The sequence below is a fragment of the Heptranchias perlo genome, chromosome 2 (genome assembly GCF_035084215.1).
Source record: "Heptranchias perlo isolate sHepPer1 chromosome 2, sHepPer1.hap1, whole genome shotgun sequence".
Taxonomy (NCBI): domain Eukaryota; kingdom Metazoa; phylum Chordata; class Chondrichthyes; order Hexanchiformes; family Hexanchidae; genus Heptranchias; species Heptranchias perlo.
The window spans coordinates 72652565-72670478 of record NC_090326.1 but is presented as its reverse complement, the minus strand read 5'-3'; the positions used below and the strand labels follow the sequence as shown (position 1 = coordinate 72670478).

At 42.0% G+C, this 17914-nt stretch overlaps 1 protein-coding gene across 5 annotated transcripts in view; it reads right to left on the bottom strand.

Annotated features, from left to right (window-relative positions):
- LOC137340352 (sodium bicarbonate cotransporter 3-like) overlaps positions 1-17914 on the bottom strand; it is a 220172-nt gene that overhangs the window by 112420 nt on the left and 89838 nt on the right. For 4 of the 5 annotated variants that reach the window (XM_068002800.1, XM_068002775.1, XM_068002786.1 and 1 more), the window contains exon 3: positions 2068-2217. In XM_068002800.1, coding sequence (XP_067858901.1) covers positions 2068-2217 — 150 coding nt within the window. Of the gene's footprint in view, positions 1-2067; positions 2218-17914 lie in introns of those variants that run through there. The other variant, XM_068002794.1, reaches the window with a different exon arrangement.

The window sequence follows — 17914 nt, the reverse complement described above, 5'->3', positions numbered from 1 at the left end:
CTGAGAAATAAAGTTATACACAAAAAAGGGTATTTTTACCACAAATACTCAAGGGCACAAAAATAAGTTCATACCCTGGAATATTCTTAGAAACCTTTATAATATTTTGAATTTTCATATACAAATGAAAACTAAAAAAGACCTTTACTGTACAAGTACTTTATAGAAAGTATTTTGGCCTGGAAATTAAAATGCCACCAGTTTAAATACAATTAAATAAAAAATCCTCCTATTTGATCTTCATCTGGCTGATGGGATAATGCATCATGTGAACCGTACAAACCTGGATTCAACCTAAATAGCATGTGGGCACTATAATTGGTCTCAATGTCCCTGGGGTAGAGGGAGGCAAAATTATTTAAGCACGGTTATTACTCCAGATTGTTGTGCATGAATTCCAAGTATGGAAATCAGCTGCAGAGCACAAAGCACAGTTGTCATGCCCCTCTTAGCTTGCCACTGACACTCACTGTCTGGGCTCATACATGCCTCCTTCAGGGAGCACAGTGAGTTACCACAGTCAGAAGAGCGGAGAAATGGGAGAAAATTCCAGGATAAAAATCCCAATTAAACTATAGATACTGTAGTTCTGATATTTTAAACCATCAAAGCTTCATCTACAACTGACAAGAAAGCTACACCATCTGTAATCTTTCACTTTTTAAAAACAATAAAGAAAATAATTTCAGATGAGAATTTTTTTTTTAAAAAAGAACAATATGACAATAAGGAGCCAGGGGGCTGTGAGACTGGCTAAGCATAGCAACATCAACACAAGGCACCACAGGCATAGATCCAACAGAAGGTCCAGCTGAGACAAGTGACATTTTGTTAATTTTAAGGTTTTTTTGTATTTAAATAGGTCTATTTTAATGAGAAAATAGGTTAGGGCGATTATAAAGCATTGTTCTAGCACATTACTTGAAAAATAATTGTGTTTTCTGTTGATACCTTGAATTTAACACCCCCTCCCCTCCCCTCCCAAGATCTCTCCAGTAACTAGTTATCTTACCTGTGGCTTGCATTTTCTGAAGTCAATCTTAAAAAAAGGCCGGAAAAAATTTGAAGTTTGACACATCACCTTCATGACATGAGTTTGAAATGACAACCAGCTGGCTTCAACTCTGAAGGTAGGGTTGAAGCCAGAGAAAAACTAAGTCCTCCTTGCTGTGCCTCTTCTGAAGGTGCTGTCACTAACTCATGCTTTGATGTGGTTCTACAGGTGCCAATACTGTGGTAAAACCACCAAGTGGCTATAGAATTAGTCACCAAGCATCAGCAAGTTATTCAAGACATTGCAGCCAGTGTAATCCTATCTTCTACCAATGTACACACTTTTCAGCAGAGGTCATTGGTAGTTTTCTTCCTGAGCCAATGGACACAGAAGCCAACTGTAGTGCTCCACTGCTAAAATCAGAAAAGACCAGGGGTCAAACCAGGCCCTGTTATGGTAGAGAAAAGTGAGTAAAAAAAGACAGAAAGAAGAGTGAAAAAAAGAGGAAACAGGCCGAGAGGGCGAAGCGCCTGCGCGAGAGCGAGGGGGGGCGAGGCCGCCACGGGGGAAGCACGCGAGAGCGAGGAAGGGGAAAGAGAGAGAGAGCACGAGAGAAACAGAGGGCAAAAGATAAAGGGAAGAAAAAATTGAAGTGGAAAGTGAAGAGTGGTAAAAGGGTGAAAAAAGTGAAGAGTTAAAGAAAAAAAGGGTGAGGGAAAAAAAGAGTTAGAAGGGGGAAAGTGAAGAGTGCAAGAGAAAAAAAATTAAAAAGGGTGGAAAGAGAGAGATAAAGAATGAGATACATACAAATGAAGGGGGAGGAAAAAGATGTAAAGAGGAAAGATAACAAAAGGACAGACCAAAACAGAAGGATGAGGAAGTGTCCCAATCCCACACTGATGGTTGAATAAATGTATTACTGTTCCAGTCACTCTTGTATAATTCAGAAAATATTTAAACTATAGTTTAAATCTTTGAAAAATATTGGGAATACCACTACTGGCATACATATTAATCTCCATGTTCTCAATACAATTAATTCAACATTCCTGGGACCTTTTACCAATTCTTACCATACGAGGGAGATTCTCGTCCATCATCTTTATCCGACTCCTTCTCTTTTCCTTTTTTCCTATGGTGATGTTTGTGCCCACGATGCCTGTGACGCCTTCGGCTTTGCCTACCAAGAGGAACATGAACCCCAATGTACACAGCCCTATGACCTGGAAAGTAAAATATATAACCAGTCACAAAACTTCTGATGTAACCCATTGAAGCTAACAGTGATTTTCAAAAATAGGATTTTACTAAGTGAGACAGAACAAAAGTGTAATTTTTCCCCCACAACCAATCTATTTCGGAAGGATTTGTACTTCTAAGAGGACTCCAATATGCATAAACTTCTACAATGAAACTACCCTTGAACTGATAGTGTTCACTGCACTGTAAAAACTTGGTAATTTTATAATCTACTTGTCAATCTCCCATGGTATAGCTTATGGTGATCACAGCAATCATTGTTTTATAACAGGAGTGCTTATGCCATGTAGACCATTACATCAAGGCCATTGATTTAGTGACTTAAAAAAAATAGAATTTGATTTATTCAAGGTGCATTATAATGGTCTTTACTGGTGCTTTGGTGATTGAGTAGCGTAAATGAGTAGCTTTTATATTATATAACATATTCCACTACCTATATATTTGTTCTTTTTTAACCAATACCATTTTCAAAGCTGAGGGTGCACAGCAAGATACACCAATTGTGCACCGAAATTCCAAGTCCCGTAATACGCCGCCAAAATTATGGCGCATCAGAAATCTGGCCCACCCGATAAGCCTGACTGTAGGGTCAGCAAATTCGTGGGGCTGGAGTGGTATGAGAAAGAGATAGGAATCTCTGGTAAAGGTGGAATTATTGCTCTTAAAGCTGAACTGCACTTGAACCAGAGGTACATAGTTACATAGAGTCTACAGCACAAAAACAAGCCATTCGGCCTGACTTGTCTCTGCTGACGTTTATGCTCCACACAACCCTCCTCCCACTCCTCTTCATCTAACCCTATCAGCATATCCCACTATTCCTTTATCCTGCATGTGTTTATCTAGCTTCCCCTTAAATACATCTATGCTATTTGCCTCAACTACTCCATGTGGCAGTGCGTTCCACATTCTTACCATGATAATTAAGTTTCTCCTGAATTCCCTATTGGATTTATTAGTAACTATCTTATATTTATGACCTCTAGCTTTGGATACCCCCACAAGTGGAAACATTTTCTCTACGTCTACCCTATCAAACCCTTTCATTATCTTAAAGACCTATCAGGTCACCCCTCAGCTTTCTCTTTTCTAGAAGAGCTCCAGCCTGTTCAGCCTTTCCTGATAAGTATATCCTCTCAGTTCTGGTATCATCCTCGTGAATCTTTACTGCACTTTCTCCAATGCCCTTTTTATAATATGGAGACCAGAACTGTGCACAATACTCCAAGTGTGGTCTAACCAAGATTCTACAAAAGTTTAACATAACTTCTCCGCTTTCCAATTCTATCCCTCTAGAAATGAACCCTAGTGCTTGGGGAACCCCAGAGTTTCACCTCTAGCTAAGCTATTCCAGTACAGCTACAACACGGGCATCTACCCGACAATGTGGAAATTTGCCCAGGTATGTCCTTGTCCATAAAAATGTGACAAATTCAATCCAGACAATTATCAACCTATAAATCTACTCTCAATCTGCAAAGTGATGGAAGGAATCGTCAATTGTGTTATCCAGCGGCACTTACTGACCAATAACCTCACCTGCTCGATGATGCTCAGTTTGGTTTCCACATGCATGTAGGGATCTAGATTTCCAGTGATTTGTGAATCTGGACAATAGTCATTCAAAGAAAGTCACAATACTCTATCATTCTCATGGCCTTCTAGGGTCTGGATCTGTTTTCCACTATTCTGATCTTCCTGTTTCCAAATGTAAAGAATCTTACAACACCAGGTTATAGTCCAACAATTTTATTTGAAAATTGTTGGACTATAACCTGGTGTTGTAAGATTGTTTACATTTGTCAACCCCAGTCCATCACCGGCATCTCCACATCATTCCTGTTTCCAATCAAGCGTCTTTATCAATTGTTCCTTTATCTCTTCCAATCCCCTCTGTTTCTAACCTTTGCTTTTCCTTCTCATCCCCACTTTCTTTTTGTTTGCTGAGGGCAAGCAGCCATACAGATTTAGCCCATTTCTTCAATCTCCTTGGTAACTTCTCCTCTATGTATTGTTGAATTGCCACTTCTAATTTTATACCCTCTCCAACATTTCTCTTGCTCCATTAGCTGGTGAATCTACCGTTGTTCCACTAGCCGGAAACCCTGATTCTGTTTAAATGTTGCATACAGTATTTATAATCTTTCTGCTAGGACACATATTTTACTCTCTCTTTATCTGACCAGTACCAGCATGCAGCAATTTCAAGCCATAGAACAAAAAGGAACCAGCAAGGGTGCCTGAAACTTCTAAGAGTGGTGTAAACATGATTCTGGCTAAAACTAGGCATGGAAGGAAGGGGCTGGAATAGTGGGAGGGGGTGGCAAGAGAACGGTCAAAACACCCGTCGGGACTAAATGGAAGGAAGTAACATAGTTACTAAGAATGAAAAGTCCCTGACCCTCAGGAACACTCTCCAATGCAGGACGAGGTTTAAGGACCCCACACGCAAAGTAAGTGTAATGGCTGCAAGCTCCCATTAACGTATATTTTGTACGTTTCAGTCAGCAGACCTACACTTACCCTAAAGTGCATTCATTAATCTAAGGCATCACCCTGTGCACGAGATGATCTCTAGCGACACCTGCATATGGAAGGCATCAATATAATGGATAAAGCATCCTGCAATACAAGTATGCCCACTGAAGCCTCACTATCTCAGTGGGAATTCCATAAGAGAAATTATGAGGATTCTCAAATAATTGTCAAATTCAACAATATGTGACTGACAATAACGAGCATTATTTTGTCTCGCAGGAAAAGGTTACACACAATTTCTAAGAAGGGCAGACTATAGGAGATGGAACGGCAAGAGGAGAAAGCAAAACAAATTCTGGAAACTAACCCCATGTAATGCTGTAATGGATGGATATGTAGGAGGGCCTGTACCTAGAGATGATTTGTGCCATGTGCTAATAACAGTTAAAAAATCAAAATGCTTTCTCTTTTTTGAGGTTCATACTCTGAAAAGACCCTTACATGAGCCTAACGGACAAGAAAAATTGGACAACAGGAAGCTGATTAAGTTTCTTATCCCCACAGAGGGCAAGGGAGGAGAAAAGAACCAATGCCAGAACATTCACAAGTGGCACTGCAGCAGAAATTGATAAACACCACCATGAAATTTATCACTTTTACTTACTAGCCCAGATTGGATAACTCGGTGATACAGAAGATAATCTAGCTGAGGTATTAACAGTGATTCACAACTCACAAGGAAGCCATAGGTTGTGGTATTGGAGGTACAGCTGTCGGTACCCGAGCAGAGGTTTAGGAGATGTCAAGATACTGGCCGCCAAACATTCAAACATTGTTTTCAGGGGTCCAGCTATGAAAAGATAAATGCTTGCAGAACATCAGAACCATATGAAGGTGCTGCAAAGACATTCTGAAGATATGTGACAGATAGATGCAAACCAGATGCCATTCTTTGCAGCACTATCAGAGAGAGAGCTTTGCCACAATGTAGGGCATCCTACAGCAAATGGCAACTTGTATTTCTGCAGATGTTCCACAGGATACAGAGGCCATGTGATGCATAACTCTACCGACATAATGAGGAATGATCTCCTGGGGATTTATACTCTGCCGGCTGTAGAATGGTCTAAATTTACTGTGGTGCTGCCTTATAAGCCTGGCTTCCCAGGTTGTCTGTTGCTCCTCGTCTTCCAACAAATAAATAATAAAGATGAGAATCCTTACGGGGAAAAACATTTTCCAGCCTTGGTTTCATTTTAGGGAAATTTCGCAAACGAGAAAGTCTCGAGAGACTGCCACAAAAACTTAGAAGCTTCCAAAATAATGAGAAAAAAATAATTTTTATCCTATATCTGAATTATCAGTGGATAAATACAATCATGTTATTGTGAAAATGAAATTTTTAAAATTAATTTTGTTTAAACCCTAATTTTGGACAATGGAAATTTCAGTTTCTGAGAAATAAAGAGGGCAGATGAAACATGTTCAAAAAACATTTAGGACAACTTGTGGGAACCTGGTGCCGAAATTGCACAACCTTAACGTGATATACTCTCACTATAAAACAGCAGCGATGGTGTGACACAGGCTGTGCCAGAAAAGCTCAACAGTTTTAACATCGAAAATACTTATCACGGTGCAACCTACAAGAATAACTGGTATTTACAATGAGTTTTCAATTAAATGTGCACTCCAAATACCAAATTTAATGTACAATATGGATTAATAGTTACAAATGTTGTGCAAACATTTACAATCTCAAATTGCAGCTGACAATATCTTCAAAAAGATATCAGCTGCAAAAGCATGAAAGGCTTTTTTTTGGCTGTTCTTGGGGGTGCTCATTTATTTTTCAGTAACAAGTGCCAGAAAATAAAACAGTGACTCTTGCCAAATGGAAAATGCCAAAAATTCTTTGTACAGTGCAGAGCAAACACGCTTTGAGCGACATAATGGGGGGCTTCAATGGAGGAACAGTGATAACCATGGACTTTAATTATCTCAATATAGACTAGGACAGTAACAGTGTAAAGAGCTAAGAGGGGGGAGGAATTCCTGAAATGTGTTGAGACTTTCTGGAACAGTGACTCAGGCCAACCACGAAGGAAAACAGTGCTGGATCTGGTTCTGGGGAATGAAGTGGGGCAGGTGGAGCATGTTTCAGTGGGGGAGCATTTGGGGAACAGTGATCATACTATTAAGTTTAGAATAGTTATGGAAAAGGACACGGAACAATCAAATGTGAAAATGCTTAACTGGAGGAAGGCAAATTTCAGTGAGTTAAAAAGGGATCTTGCCCAGGTGGACTGGAATCAAAAATCGGTATGCAAAATAGTAATTGAACAATTGAACAGTGCTAGTGAGTACAGGAACAGGAGAATAGACCAGATGAATGCATGGCTGCAGGGATGGTGTAGGAGGAAGGGATTTAGATTCCTGGGACATTGGGACCAGTTCTGGGGAAGGTGGGACCTGTACAAGCGGGATGGGTTACACCCGAGTAGGACCGGGACCGATGTCCTCGCAGGGGTGTTTGCTGGTGCTATTGGGGAAGTTTTAAACTAGAATGGCAGGGGGATGGGAACCTGAGCAGGAAGACAGAGGAGGGGGAAACAAGGATAGAAACAAAAGGCAGAAAGGGATGAAGCAATAGTGGAAGGCAGAGAAAACAAGGGCGAAAAACAAATTGGGCCATAGTGCAAAATAAAACTAAGGTGACTAGCAATCTTAAAAAGACAAGTCGAAAGGCATTGTGTCTTAATGCGCGGAGCATTCGCAATAAGGTAGATGAATTAACAGTGCAGATAGATATTAACGGTTATGATATAGTTGCGATTATGGAGACATGGCTGCAGGGTGACCAAGGGTGGGAACTGAACATCCAGGAGTATTCAATATTTAGGAAGGACAGGCAAAAAGGGAAAGGAGGTGCGGTAACATTGTTAGTAAAGGAGGAAATCAATGCAATAGTGAGTAAGGATATTGACTCGGAAAATCACGATGTGGAATCTGTACGGGTGGAGCTAAGAAACACCAAGGGGCAGAAATCGCTGGTGGGGTTGTCTATAGGCCCGCAAACAGTAGTGAAGATGTAGGGGAGGGCATTAAACAGGAAATTAGAGACTTATGCAAGAAGGGTACAACTATAATCATGGGTAACTTTAATCTACATATAGATTGGTCAAACCAAATTAGCAATAATACTGTGGGGGAGGAATTCCTGGAGTGTGTACGTGTTAGTTTTCTAGACCAATATGTTGAGAAACCAACTAGAGAACAGGCATTTCTAGACTGGGTGTTGTGCAATGAGACAGGATTAATTAACAATCTTGTTGTGCAGGGTCCCTTAGGGAAGAGCAACCATAACACGATAGAATTCCTCATTAAGATGGAGAGTGAAGTAGTTGAATCCGAAACTAAGGTCCTAAATCTAAATAAAGGAAATTACGAAAGTATGAGGTGCAAGTTGGCTATGATAGATTGGGGAACTTTACTAAAAGGGATGATGGTGGATAGGCAATGGCTAATATTTAAAGAACGTGTGCAGGAATTACAACAATTATTCATTCCTGTCTGGCACAAAAATAAAACAGGAAAGTTGGCTCAACCGTGGCTTATAAAAGAAATTAGGGATAGTATTAGGTCTAAAGAGGAGACATATAAAATTGCCAGAAAAAGCAGCAAGCCTGAGGATTAGGAGCAGTTCAGAATTCAGCAAAGAGAGTGATTAAGAGTGGAAAAATAGAGTATGAGTAAACTAGCAGGGAACATAAAAACTGACTGTAAAAGCTTCTATAAATATGTCAACAGAAAAAGATTAGTGAAGATAAATGAAGGTCCCTTACAGTCAGAAATGGGGGAAATTATAATGGGGAACAAAGAAATGGCAGAACAGTTAAACACATACTTTGGTTCTGTCTTCAAAAAGGAGGACACAAATAACCTCCTGGAAATGTTAGGGCACCAAGGGTCTAGTAAGAGGGAGGAACTGAAGGAAACCAGTATTAGTTAAAAGAAGTGCTTGGGAAATTAATGGGGCAAAAGGCTGACAAATCCCCAGGGCCTGATAATCTACATCCCAGAGTACTAAAGGAAGTGGCGCTGAAAATAGTGGATGCATTGGTGATCATCTTCCAAAATTCTATAGACTCTGGAACAGTTCCTACAGATTGGAGGGTGGCAAATGTAACCCCACTATTTAAAAAAGGAGGGAGGGAATTACAGACCAGTTAGCCTAACATCAGTAGTGGGGAAAATGCTCGAGTCTATTATAAAGGATGTGATAACAGAACACTTGGAGGGCATTAACGGGACAAAGTCAGCATGGGTTTATGAAAGGGAAATCATGCTTAACAAATCTACTGGAGTTTTTTGAGGAGATAACTAGTAGAATAGATAGGAGAGAACCAGTGGATGTGGTGTATTTGGATTTTCAGAAGGCTTTTGATAAGGTCCCACACAAGAGGTTAGTGTGCAAAATTAAAGCACATGGGATTGGGGGGGGGAATATACTGGCATGGATTGAGAATTGGATGACAGACAGGAAACAGAGAGTAGGAATAAACGGGTCTTTTTCCGGGTGGCAGGCAGTGACTAGTGGGGTACCGCTGGGATCAGTGCTTGGGCCCCAGCTATTCACAATATGTATAAATGATTTGGATGAGGGAACTAAATGTAACATTTCCAAGTTTGCAGACAACACAAAGCTGGGGTGGAATGTGAGCTGTGGGGAGGATGCAAAGAGGCTCCAATGTGATTTAGACATGTTCGGTGAGTGGACGAGAACATGGCAGATGCAGTATAATGTGGATAAATGTGAGGTTATCCACTTTGGTTGTAAAAACAGAAAGGCAGATTATCTGGATGGCAACAGATTGGGAAAAGGGGAGGTGCAATGAGACCTGGGTGTCCTTGTACACCAGTCGCTGAAAGCGAGCATTCAGGTGCAGCAAGCAGTTAGCAAGGCGAATGGTAAGAGGATGTGAGTACAGGAGCAGGGATGTCTTACTGCAGTTATACAGGGACTTGGTGAGACCACATCTGGAGTATTGTGTGCAGTTTTAGTCTCCTTATTTGAGGAATGATGTCCTTGCCATGGAGGGAGTTCAACGAAGGTTTACCAGACTGATTCCTGGGATGGCAGGACTGACGTATGAGGAGAGATTGGGTCGACTAGGTCTATATTCACTAGAGTTTAGAAGAATGAGAGGTGATCTCATTAAAACATATAAAATTCTAACAGGACTAGACAGACTAGATGCAGGGAGGATGTTCCCAATGGCTGGGGAGTCCAGAACCGGGGGTCAGTCTCAGGATACGGGGTATGCCATTTAGAACTGAGGAGGAGAAATTTCTTCACAGAGGGTGGTGAACCTGTGGAATTCTCTACCACAGAAGGCAGTGGAAGCCAAGTCATTAGATGTATTCAAGAAGGAGATAGATACATTTCTTAATGCTAAAGGGATCAAAGGATATGGGGAAAAAGCAGGAACAGAGTACTGAGTTAGACGATCAGCCATGATCATTTTGAATGGCAGAGCAGGCCCGAAGGGCCAAATGGCCTACACGTGCTCCTATTTTCTATGCTTCTAACAATGGGAGGCCTTCAAGGAGGAGTTGGTTTGGGTGCAGAGTAAACACATCCCTACAAGGGGGAAAGGAAGGGCTAGAGCTCCGTGGATGACTAAAGATATTGAAATTGAAGTGAAACAGAACAAAAGAGGTTTATGACGAATGTAAGGTTCATAATACAGTAGAGAACCAGGCTGAATACAGAAAGTACAGCGAGATCTAAAAAAAGGGAATAAGAAGGGCAAAGAGTATGAGAATAGATTAGCGGCCAACATAAAAAGAGAACCCAAAAGTCTTTTATAAATGTATAAATAGTAAAAGGGTAGTCAAAGGAAGCATGGGGCCGATTAGGGACAAAAAAGATCTTCTTGTGGAGACAGAGGGCATGGCTGAGCTACTACATGAATATGTCGCATCCGTCTTCACTAGAGAAGAGGATGCTGCCATTGTAGCAGTAAAGGAGGAAATAGTAGTGATACTGGATAGGATAAAAATAGATAAAGATGAGCTGCTTAAAAGATTGGCAGTACTCAAAGTAGAAAAGTGAACTGGTCCAGATGGGATGCATCCTAGGTTACTGAGGGAAGTAAAGGTGAAAATTGTGGCTGTGGCCACAATCTTCCAATCCTCCTTAGATACAGGGAGGATGAAAGTGGACTGGAGGACTGCAAATGTTACACCCCTGTTCAAAAAGGGGGAGAGAGATAAACCTGGCAAATACAGGCCAGTCAACCTAATGTCAGTGGTGGGGAATCTTTTAGGAGATAATAACCCAGGACAAAATTAATTGGCACTTGGAAAAGAGTGGGCTAATAAATGAAAGTCAGCACGGATTTGTTAACGGAAAATAGTGTTTGACTAACTTGATTGAGTTCTTTGATGAAGTAAAAGAGAGGGTTGATGAGGATAGTGCGGTTGATGCTGTGTATTTGGACTTTCAAAAGGCATTTGATAAAGTACCACATAATAGACTTGTTAGCCAAATTGAAGTCCATGGGATTCAAGGGACAGTGGTAGAGTGGATACAAAATTGGCTAGGGGACAGAAAGCAGAGAGTAGTGGTGAACGGTTGTTTTTCAGAAAGGTGGGAAGTATACAGTGGTGTTCCCCAGGGATCACTGCTCTTTTTGATATATATGTTAATGACCTGGACTTGTGCATAGTGGGTATAATTTCAAAGTTTGCAGATAACATGAAACTCAGAAATGTAGTGAACAATGTGGAGGATGGAAACAGACTTCAGGAGAACAGACAGACTGGTGAAATGGGCAGACACATGGCAGATTAAATTTAACACAAAGTAGTGTGAAGTGATGCATTTTGGTAGGAAGAATGAGGAGAGGCAATATAAACTAAATGGTGCAATTTTAAAGGGGGTACAGGAACTGAGAGACCTGGGCGTGCACATACACAAATCTTTGAAGGTGGCAGGGCAAGTTGAGAAGGCTGTTAAAAAAGCATATGGGATCCTGGGCTTTATTAATGGACAAATGTAAGGAATCTTACAACACCAGGTTATAGTCCAACAATTTTATTTTAAAATCACAAGCTTTCGGAGGTTATCTCCTTCGTCAGGTGAGTGAGTGAAGATTAATGGAGGCATAGAATACAAAAGCAAGGAAGTTATGCTAAACCTTTATAAAATACTGGTTAGGCCACAGCTGGAGTAGTGTGTTCAATTCTGGGCACCACACTTTAGGAAGGATGTCAAGGCCTAAGAGAGGGTGCAGAAGAGATTAACTAGAATGGTATCATGGATAAGGGACTTTGGTTATGTGGAGAGACTGGGGAACTGGGGGAATGGGACTAAATGGGTAGCTCTTTCAAAGACACGGCAAAGGCACAATGGGCCAGATGGCCTCCTCTTGTGCTGTACCTACTATGATATATTAGGAATAAGCTTGAATCAAAAGATATCAGTCCCAAAGACTGTTACCGGCCCTGCTCGGCCCCCACCCTATCATCTCCCCCCTTCCCATTGCCCGAAATTGACATCTGCTTTGCCAGCAAGCTGTCTGCTGGTCTAAATTAAATGAGACCCAATCTCAATTGGCCCTCGAACCTACCTGTTTCGGCATAAGGATTGCTCCCTGCGTCTAGTTCACACCGGCAGGTCAGCGGTACCCAATTTCTACCCCAAAATATCTAGATACCATTAGTAAAACAAATTTTAGGTTCTAACACAGCAGCCATGAGAATTTGGTTTAGGACACTGTATTTAGATAACTTGAACACCAGTTTCCAAGGAAAATTAAATTCACATGGAATGGCAATGCGTTTTAACAGATAGTATAGATAGAAACATCTAAAGTTGCAGTGCAAGAAAAGTAGCACTAGGTCACTTAAAGATAACCATGCACCAACCACAATGTTCATTATCCCTCACCAAAAATACTTACACAATTGCAGAAGTAAGTAATTTTTTTTTAAAGCTGGGTGTGTTTGTGGTGTATCTTAGATAAAAATGAACCAGTGAATTTTAATGCACAATAGCAGCTTCAGTTGCAAAGGAAATGACTAATCCTGAAAAGAACAGCTTTGTGATATGCTAATCCTAAACTAACTGAAAATTGTGAAAACAAAAAGGGACTTGAAGACAAAGAAAAGGAACTGCAACCCTCCTATTCAATGTACTGCTATAAAGCTGCTTCGACATTTGGCACTTCAGTAATTCAGGTCATCGGAGGGTGCCGTCCATGTTCTGGTTTCCTACCTTTATGTTGCTGAAACTGGCAGAATTGTAAAAACAGAAGTGCCAAATGTGCCCTTATAGTATTTTGAAGATTATTTTACAGTACTAGGAGAAATAGCTTGCAGCATTTAAAGAGAACCCCATCTTACATAAACAAAAAAACAAATTAGCTTGTGCACAATCTCCAGCCAAGTGGTGATGTGTTCTGGAATATAATGCAAAGAAACATTTTTATTTTCTCCAAAAATACAAAACACTACTACTTCCCACCATAAGGAAAAGGAGTAGAATGTGGGCATGTTTTTTAGTGTGACATATTGCATGGTAATCCAGTCTTACACTTATTAGGAACATCAATAATTTACGGAGTACTACTTTGGATACAGCTGCAACTTTTGAACTGCATCATTTACATGGAGTATGAACTCCAGCATGATCATCTTGGGCGGTTTGATTGTATGTGCTACGTTCCCCAGAGGGGCCAAAAATCAAAGCTTCTTTTTTTAAAAAGAAACATTGAGACCAGAGCCAACCTCACAGCTAGCGGCATCTTACATTAAATATATTAAAATAGAGGCATGGCAGGCCACCTCAGTCCTGTCGAATGCACATCCTGTACCATGTGGGAACTCCAGGATGCTTCCAGTATCCTGGACAACCACAGGTGCAGGAAGTGTCATCAGCTGGAGGAGCTCGAGGTCTGGATTTTGGAGCTTGAGCAGCAGCTGGCGTCATTGCAGTGCATCCACAAGGCTGAGAGCTACGTGGATAGCACGTTTCAGGAGGTGGTCACCCCGCAGCTAAGAGAGTGCAGGCAGAGAGAGACTGGGTGACCGCCAGACAGATAAGGAGGACCAGGCAGGTAGCGCAGGAATCCCCTGAGGGCGTCTCATTCTCTAACCAGTATACTGGTGAGGGAGAGGGATCCTCTGGGGAGTGCAGCACAACGGATGGCTCAGCTGTACATGGTGGGAGGAGAAAGGTCAGGAGACCAATAATGATAGGGGATTCTATAGTTAGGGGAACAGATAAGCGTTTCTGTGGCCGCAGACGTGATTCCAGAAGGGTACGTTACCTCCCTTGTGCCAGGGTCAAGGATGTCACTAAGCGGCTTCAGAACAGTCTGGAGGGGGAGGGTGAACAGCCAGAGGGCGTGGTCCATATCGGTAAAAACGACATGGGTAGAAAGAGGGATGAGGTCCTGCAGGCAGATTTCAAGGAGTTATGAAAGAGATCAGGAAGTAGGACCTCAAAAAGGTAGTAATCTCCAGATTACTCCCGGTGCCAAGCGCTAGCGAGTATAGAAACGGGAGGGTAGAGCAGATCAATGCGTGGCTGGTGCAGGAGAGAGGGCTTTAGATTCCTGGGACAATGGGACCAGTTCTGGGGGAGGTGGAACCTGTACAGGCCTGACAGGTTGCACCTCAAGGGAACTGGGACCAATATCCTCGCAGGGAGGTTCGCTAGTGCTGTTGTGGGGGGAGGGGTTTAAACTAATTTGACAGGTGGATGGACAACAGGATGTAGCGTTGGAAAGGAGAAACTAAGGATTGGGAGAGAAAGATAGCACTAGAGCAAGAAATAGTACAGTCATAGATGGGACCAGACTAAGAGAGAGTACAAGAAACACTTAGATAGATTTACAGTGCATGTGTGTAAACACACAAAGCGTGATAAACAAGGTTGGAGAGCTGCAGGCACAATTAGCCATATGGGAATATGATGTTCTGGCGATAACAGAGACCTGGCTCAAAGGAGGGCAGGATTGGGTATTAAATATTCCTGGATACAAGGTGTGCAGGAAAGATAGGGAAGAGAAGAAAGGAGGGTGGCAGTATTGATTAAGGAGAATATTGCAGTGCTGGAGAGGGCAAGGACATAAGAACATAAGACACAGGAGCAGGAGTACGCCACATGGCCTCTCGAACCTGCTCCGCCATTCAATAAGATCATGGTTGATCTTCGACCTCAACTCCACTTTCCCGACCTATCCCCATATCCCTCGATTCCCCTAGAGTCCAGAAATCTGTCAATCTCAGCCTTGAATATACTCAATGACTCAGCATCCTCAGCCCTCTGGGGTAGAGAATTCCAAAGATTCACAACCCTCTGAGTGAAGAAATTCCTCCTCATCTCAGTCTTGAATGGTTGACCCCTTATCCTGTGACTATGCCCCCTAGTTCTAGACTCTCCAGCCAGGGGAAACAACCTCCCAGCATCTACCCTGTCAAGCCCCCTCAATCATATATGTTTCAATTTGATCACTCTCATTCTTCTCAACCTCGCCACATAGGATAACCCTCTCATCTCAGGAATTAATCTAGTGAACCTTCGCTGAACTGCCACCAAGGCAAGTATATCCTTCCTTAGATAAGGAGATCAAAACTGTACACAGTACTCCAGGTGACGTCTCAACAAAGCCCTGTACAATTGTAGTAAGACTTCCTTACTTTTGTACTCCAACCCCCTTGCAAGAAAGGCCAACATTCCATTTGCTTTCCAAATTGCTTGCTGCACCTGCTTACTAACCTTTTGTGTTTCTTGTAAGTGGACACCCAAGTGTCTCTGATCAGCAACATTTAATAGTTTCTCACCATTTAAAAAATATTCTGTTTTTCTATTCTTCCTACCAAAGTGAATGACCTCACATTTCCCCCCATTAGACTCCATCTGCTACCTTCTTGCCCACTCACTTAACCTGTCTATAACCTTTTGCAGACTCTCTGTCCTCCTCACAGCTTACTTTCCCACCTAGCTTTGTATCATCAGCAAACTTGGATACATTACACTCGGTCCCTTCATCTGAGTCATTAATGTAGATTGTAAATAGCTGATGCCCAAGCACCGATCCTTGCGGTACCCTAATAGTTACAGCCTGCCAGCCTGAAAGCCTGACAGAATATATTTGGTTAGAGTTAAGAAACAAAAGAGGTGCCATTACACTACTGGGGGTATTCTATAGGTCACCAACTAGTGGGGAGGAGATAGAGGAGCAAATTTGCAGGGAAATTACAGAGAGGTGCAAAAGCCAGAGTTGTGATAACAGGGGACTTCAACTATCCTAATATAGAGTGGGCTAGTGATAGTATAAGGGGCAAAGAGGGGGAGGAATTTTTGAAGGGTGTTCAGGAGAACTTTCTTGACCAGTACGTTTCCAGCCCAACGAGGAAGGAGGCATTGTTGGACTTGGTTCTGGAAAATGAGGCGGGCCAAGTGGAGCAAGTGTCAGTGGGGGAACATTTAGGGAATAGCGATCATAGTATTATAAGGTTTAGAATAGCTATAAAAAAGGACATGGACCACTCTAAAATAAAAATACTCAACTGGAGAAGTGTCAATTTCAGTGGGATGAAAACAGATCTGGCCCGGGTAAATTGGAATCAAAGATTGGCAGGCAAAACAGTAATTGAACAATGGGTGGCCTTTAAAGAGAAGATGGTTCAGGTACAATCTAGGTACATTCCTACACGGCAGAAAGGTAGAGCAACTAAAGCTAGAGCTCCCTGGATGACGAAAGAGATAGAGAGTAAAATGAAGCAGAAAAAAGGGGCGTATGACAGATGTCAGGTTGATAACACAAGTGAGAACCAGGCTGAATATAGAAAATTCAGAGGGGAAGTGAAAAAGGAAATAAGAGCGGCAAAGAGAGAATATGAGAATAGACTGGCGGCCAACATAAAAAAGGGAATCTAAAAGTCTTCTATAGGTATATAAACAATAAATAGGTAGTAAGAGGAGGGATGAGGCTGATCAGGGACCAAAAAGGGGATCTACTCATGGAGGCAGAGGGCATGGCCGAGGTACTAAATGAGTACTTTGCTTCTGTCTTTACCAAGGAAGAAGATGCTGCCAGAGTCTCAGTAAAGGAAGATGTAGTTGAGATACTGGATGGGATAAAAATTGATAAAGGAGGTACTAGAAAGGCTAGCTGTTCTTAAAGTAAACAAGTCACCCGGTCCGGAGGGATGCATCCTAGATTGCTGAGGGAAGTGAGGATGGAAATTGCGGCGGCACTGGCCATAATCTTCCAAACATCCTTGGATACGGGGGTGGTGCCAGAGAACTGAAGAATTGCAAATGTTATATGCTTGTTCAAAAAAAAGTGTAAGGATAATCCCAGCAGCTGCAGGCCAGTCAGTTTAACCTCGGTGGTGGGGAAACTTTTAGAAACAGGGAAACTTTTAGAAACAGTAATCCGGGACAGAATTAGCAGTCTCTTGGACAAGTGTGGATTGATTAGGGAAAGCCAGCATGGATTTGTTAAAGGCAAATCGTGTTGAACTAACTTGATAGAGTTTTTTGACGAGGTAACAGAGGGGGTCGATGAGGGCAATGCGGTTGATGTGATGTATGTAAACTTTCAAAAGGCGTTTGATAAAGTGCTGCATAATAGGCTTGGCATCAAGATTGAAACCCATGGAATAAAGGGGGGGCAGTAGCAGCATGGATACAAAATTGGCTGAGTAACAGGCAGCAGAGTAGTGGTGAAACGTTATTTTTCAGACTGGAGGGAGGTGTACAGTGGTTTTTCCCCAGGGGTCGGTACTGGGACCGCTGCTTTTCCTGATGTATATTAATGACTTGGACTTCGGTGTACAGAGCACAATTTCAAAATTTGCAGATGACAAAACTTGGAAGGGTAGTGAACAGTGAGGAGGATAGTGAGACTTCAAGAGAATATAGACAGGCTGGTGGAATGGGCGGACATGAGGCAGATGAAATTTAACGCAGAAATATGCAAAGTGATACATTTCGGTAGAAAGAACAAGGAGAGGCATTATAAACTAGAGGGCACAATTCTAAAAGGAGTACAGGAACAGAGAGATCTGGGGGTATATGTGCACAAATCGTTGGAAGTGGCAGGGCAGGTTGAGAAAGCAGTTAAATGGAGGCTTTATAAATAGAGGCATATAGAG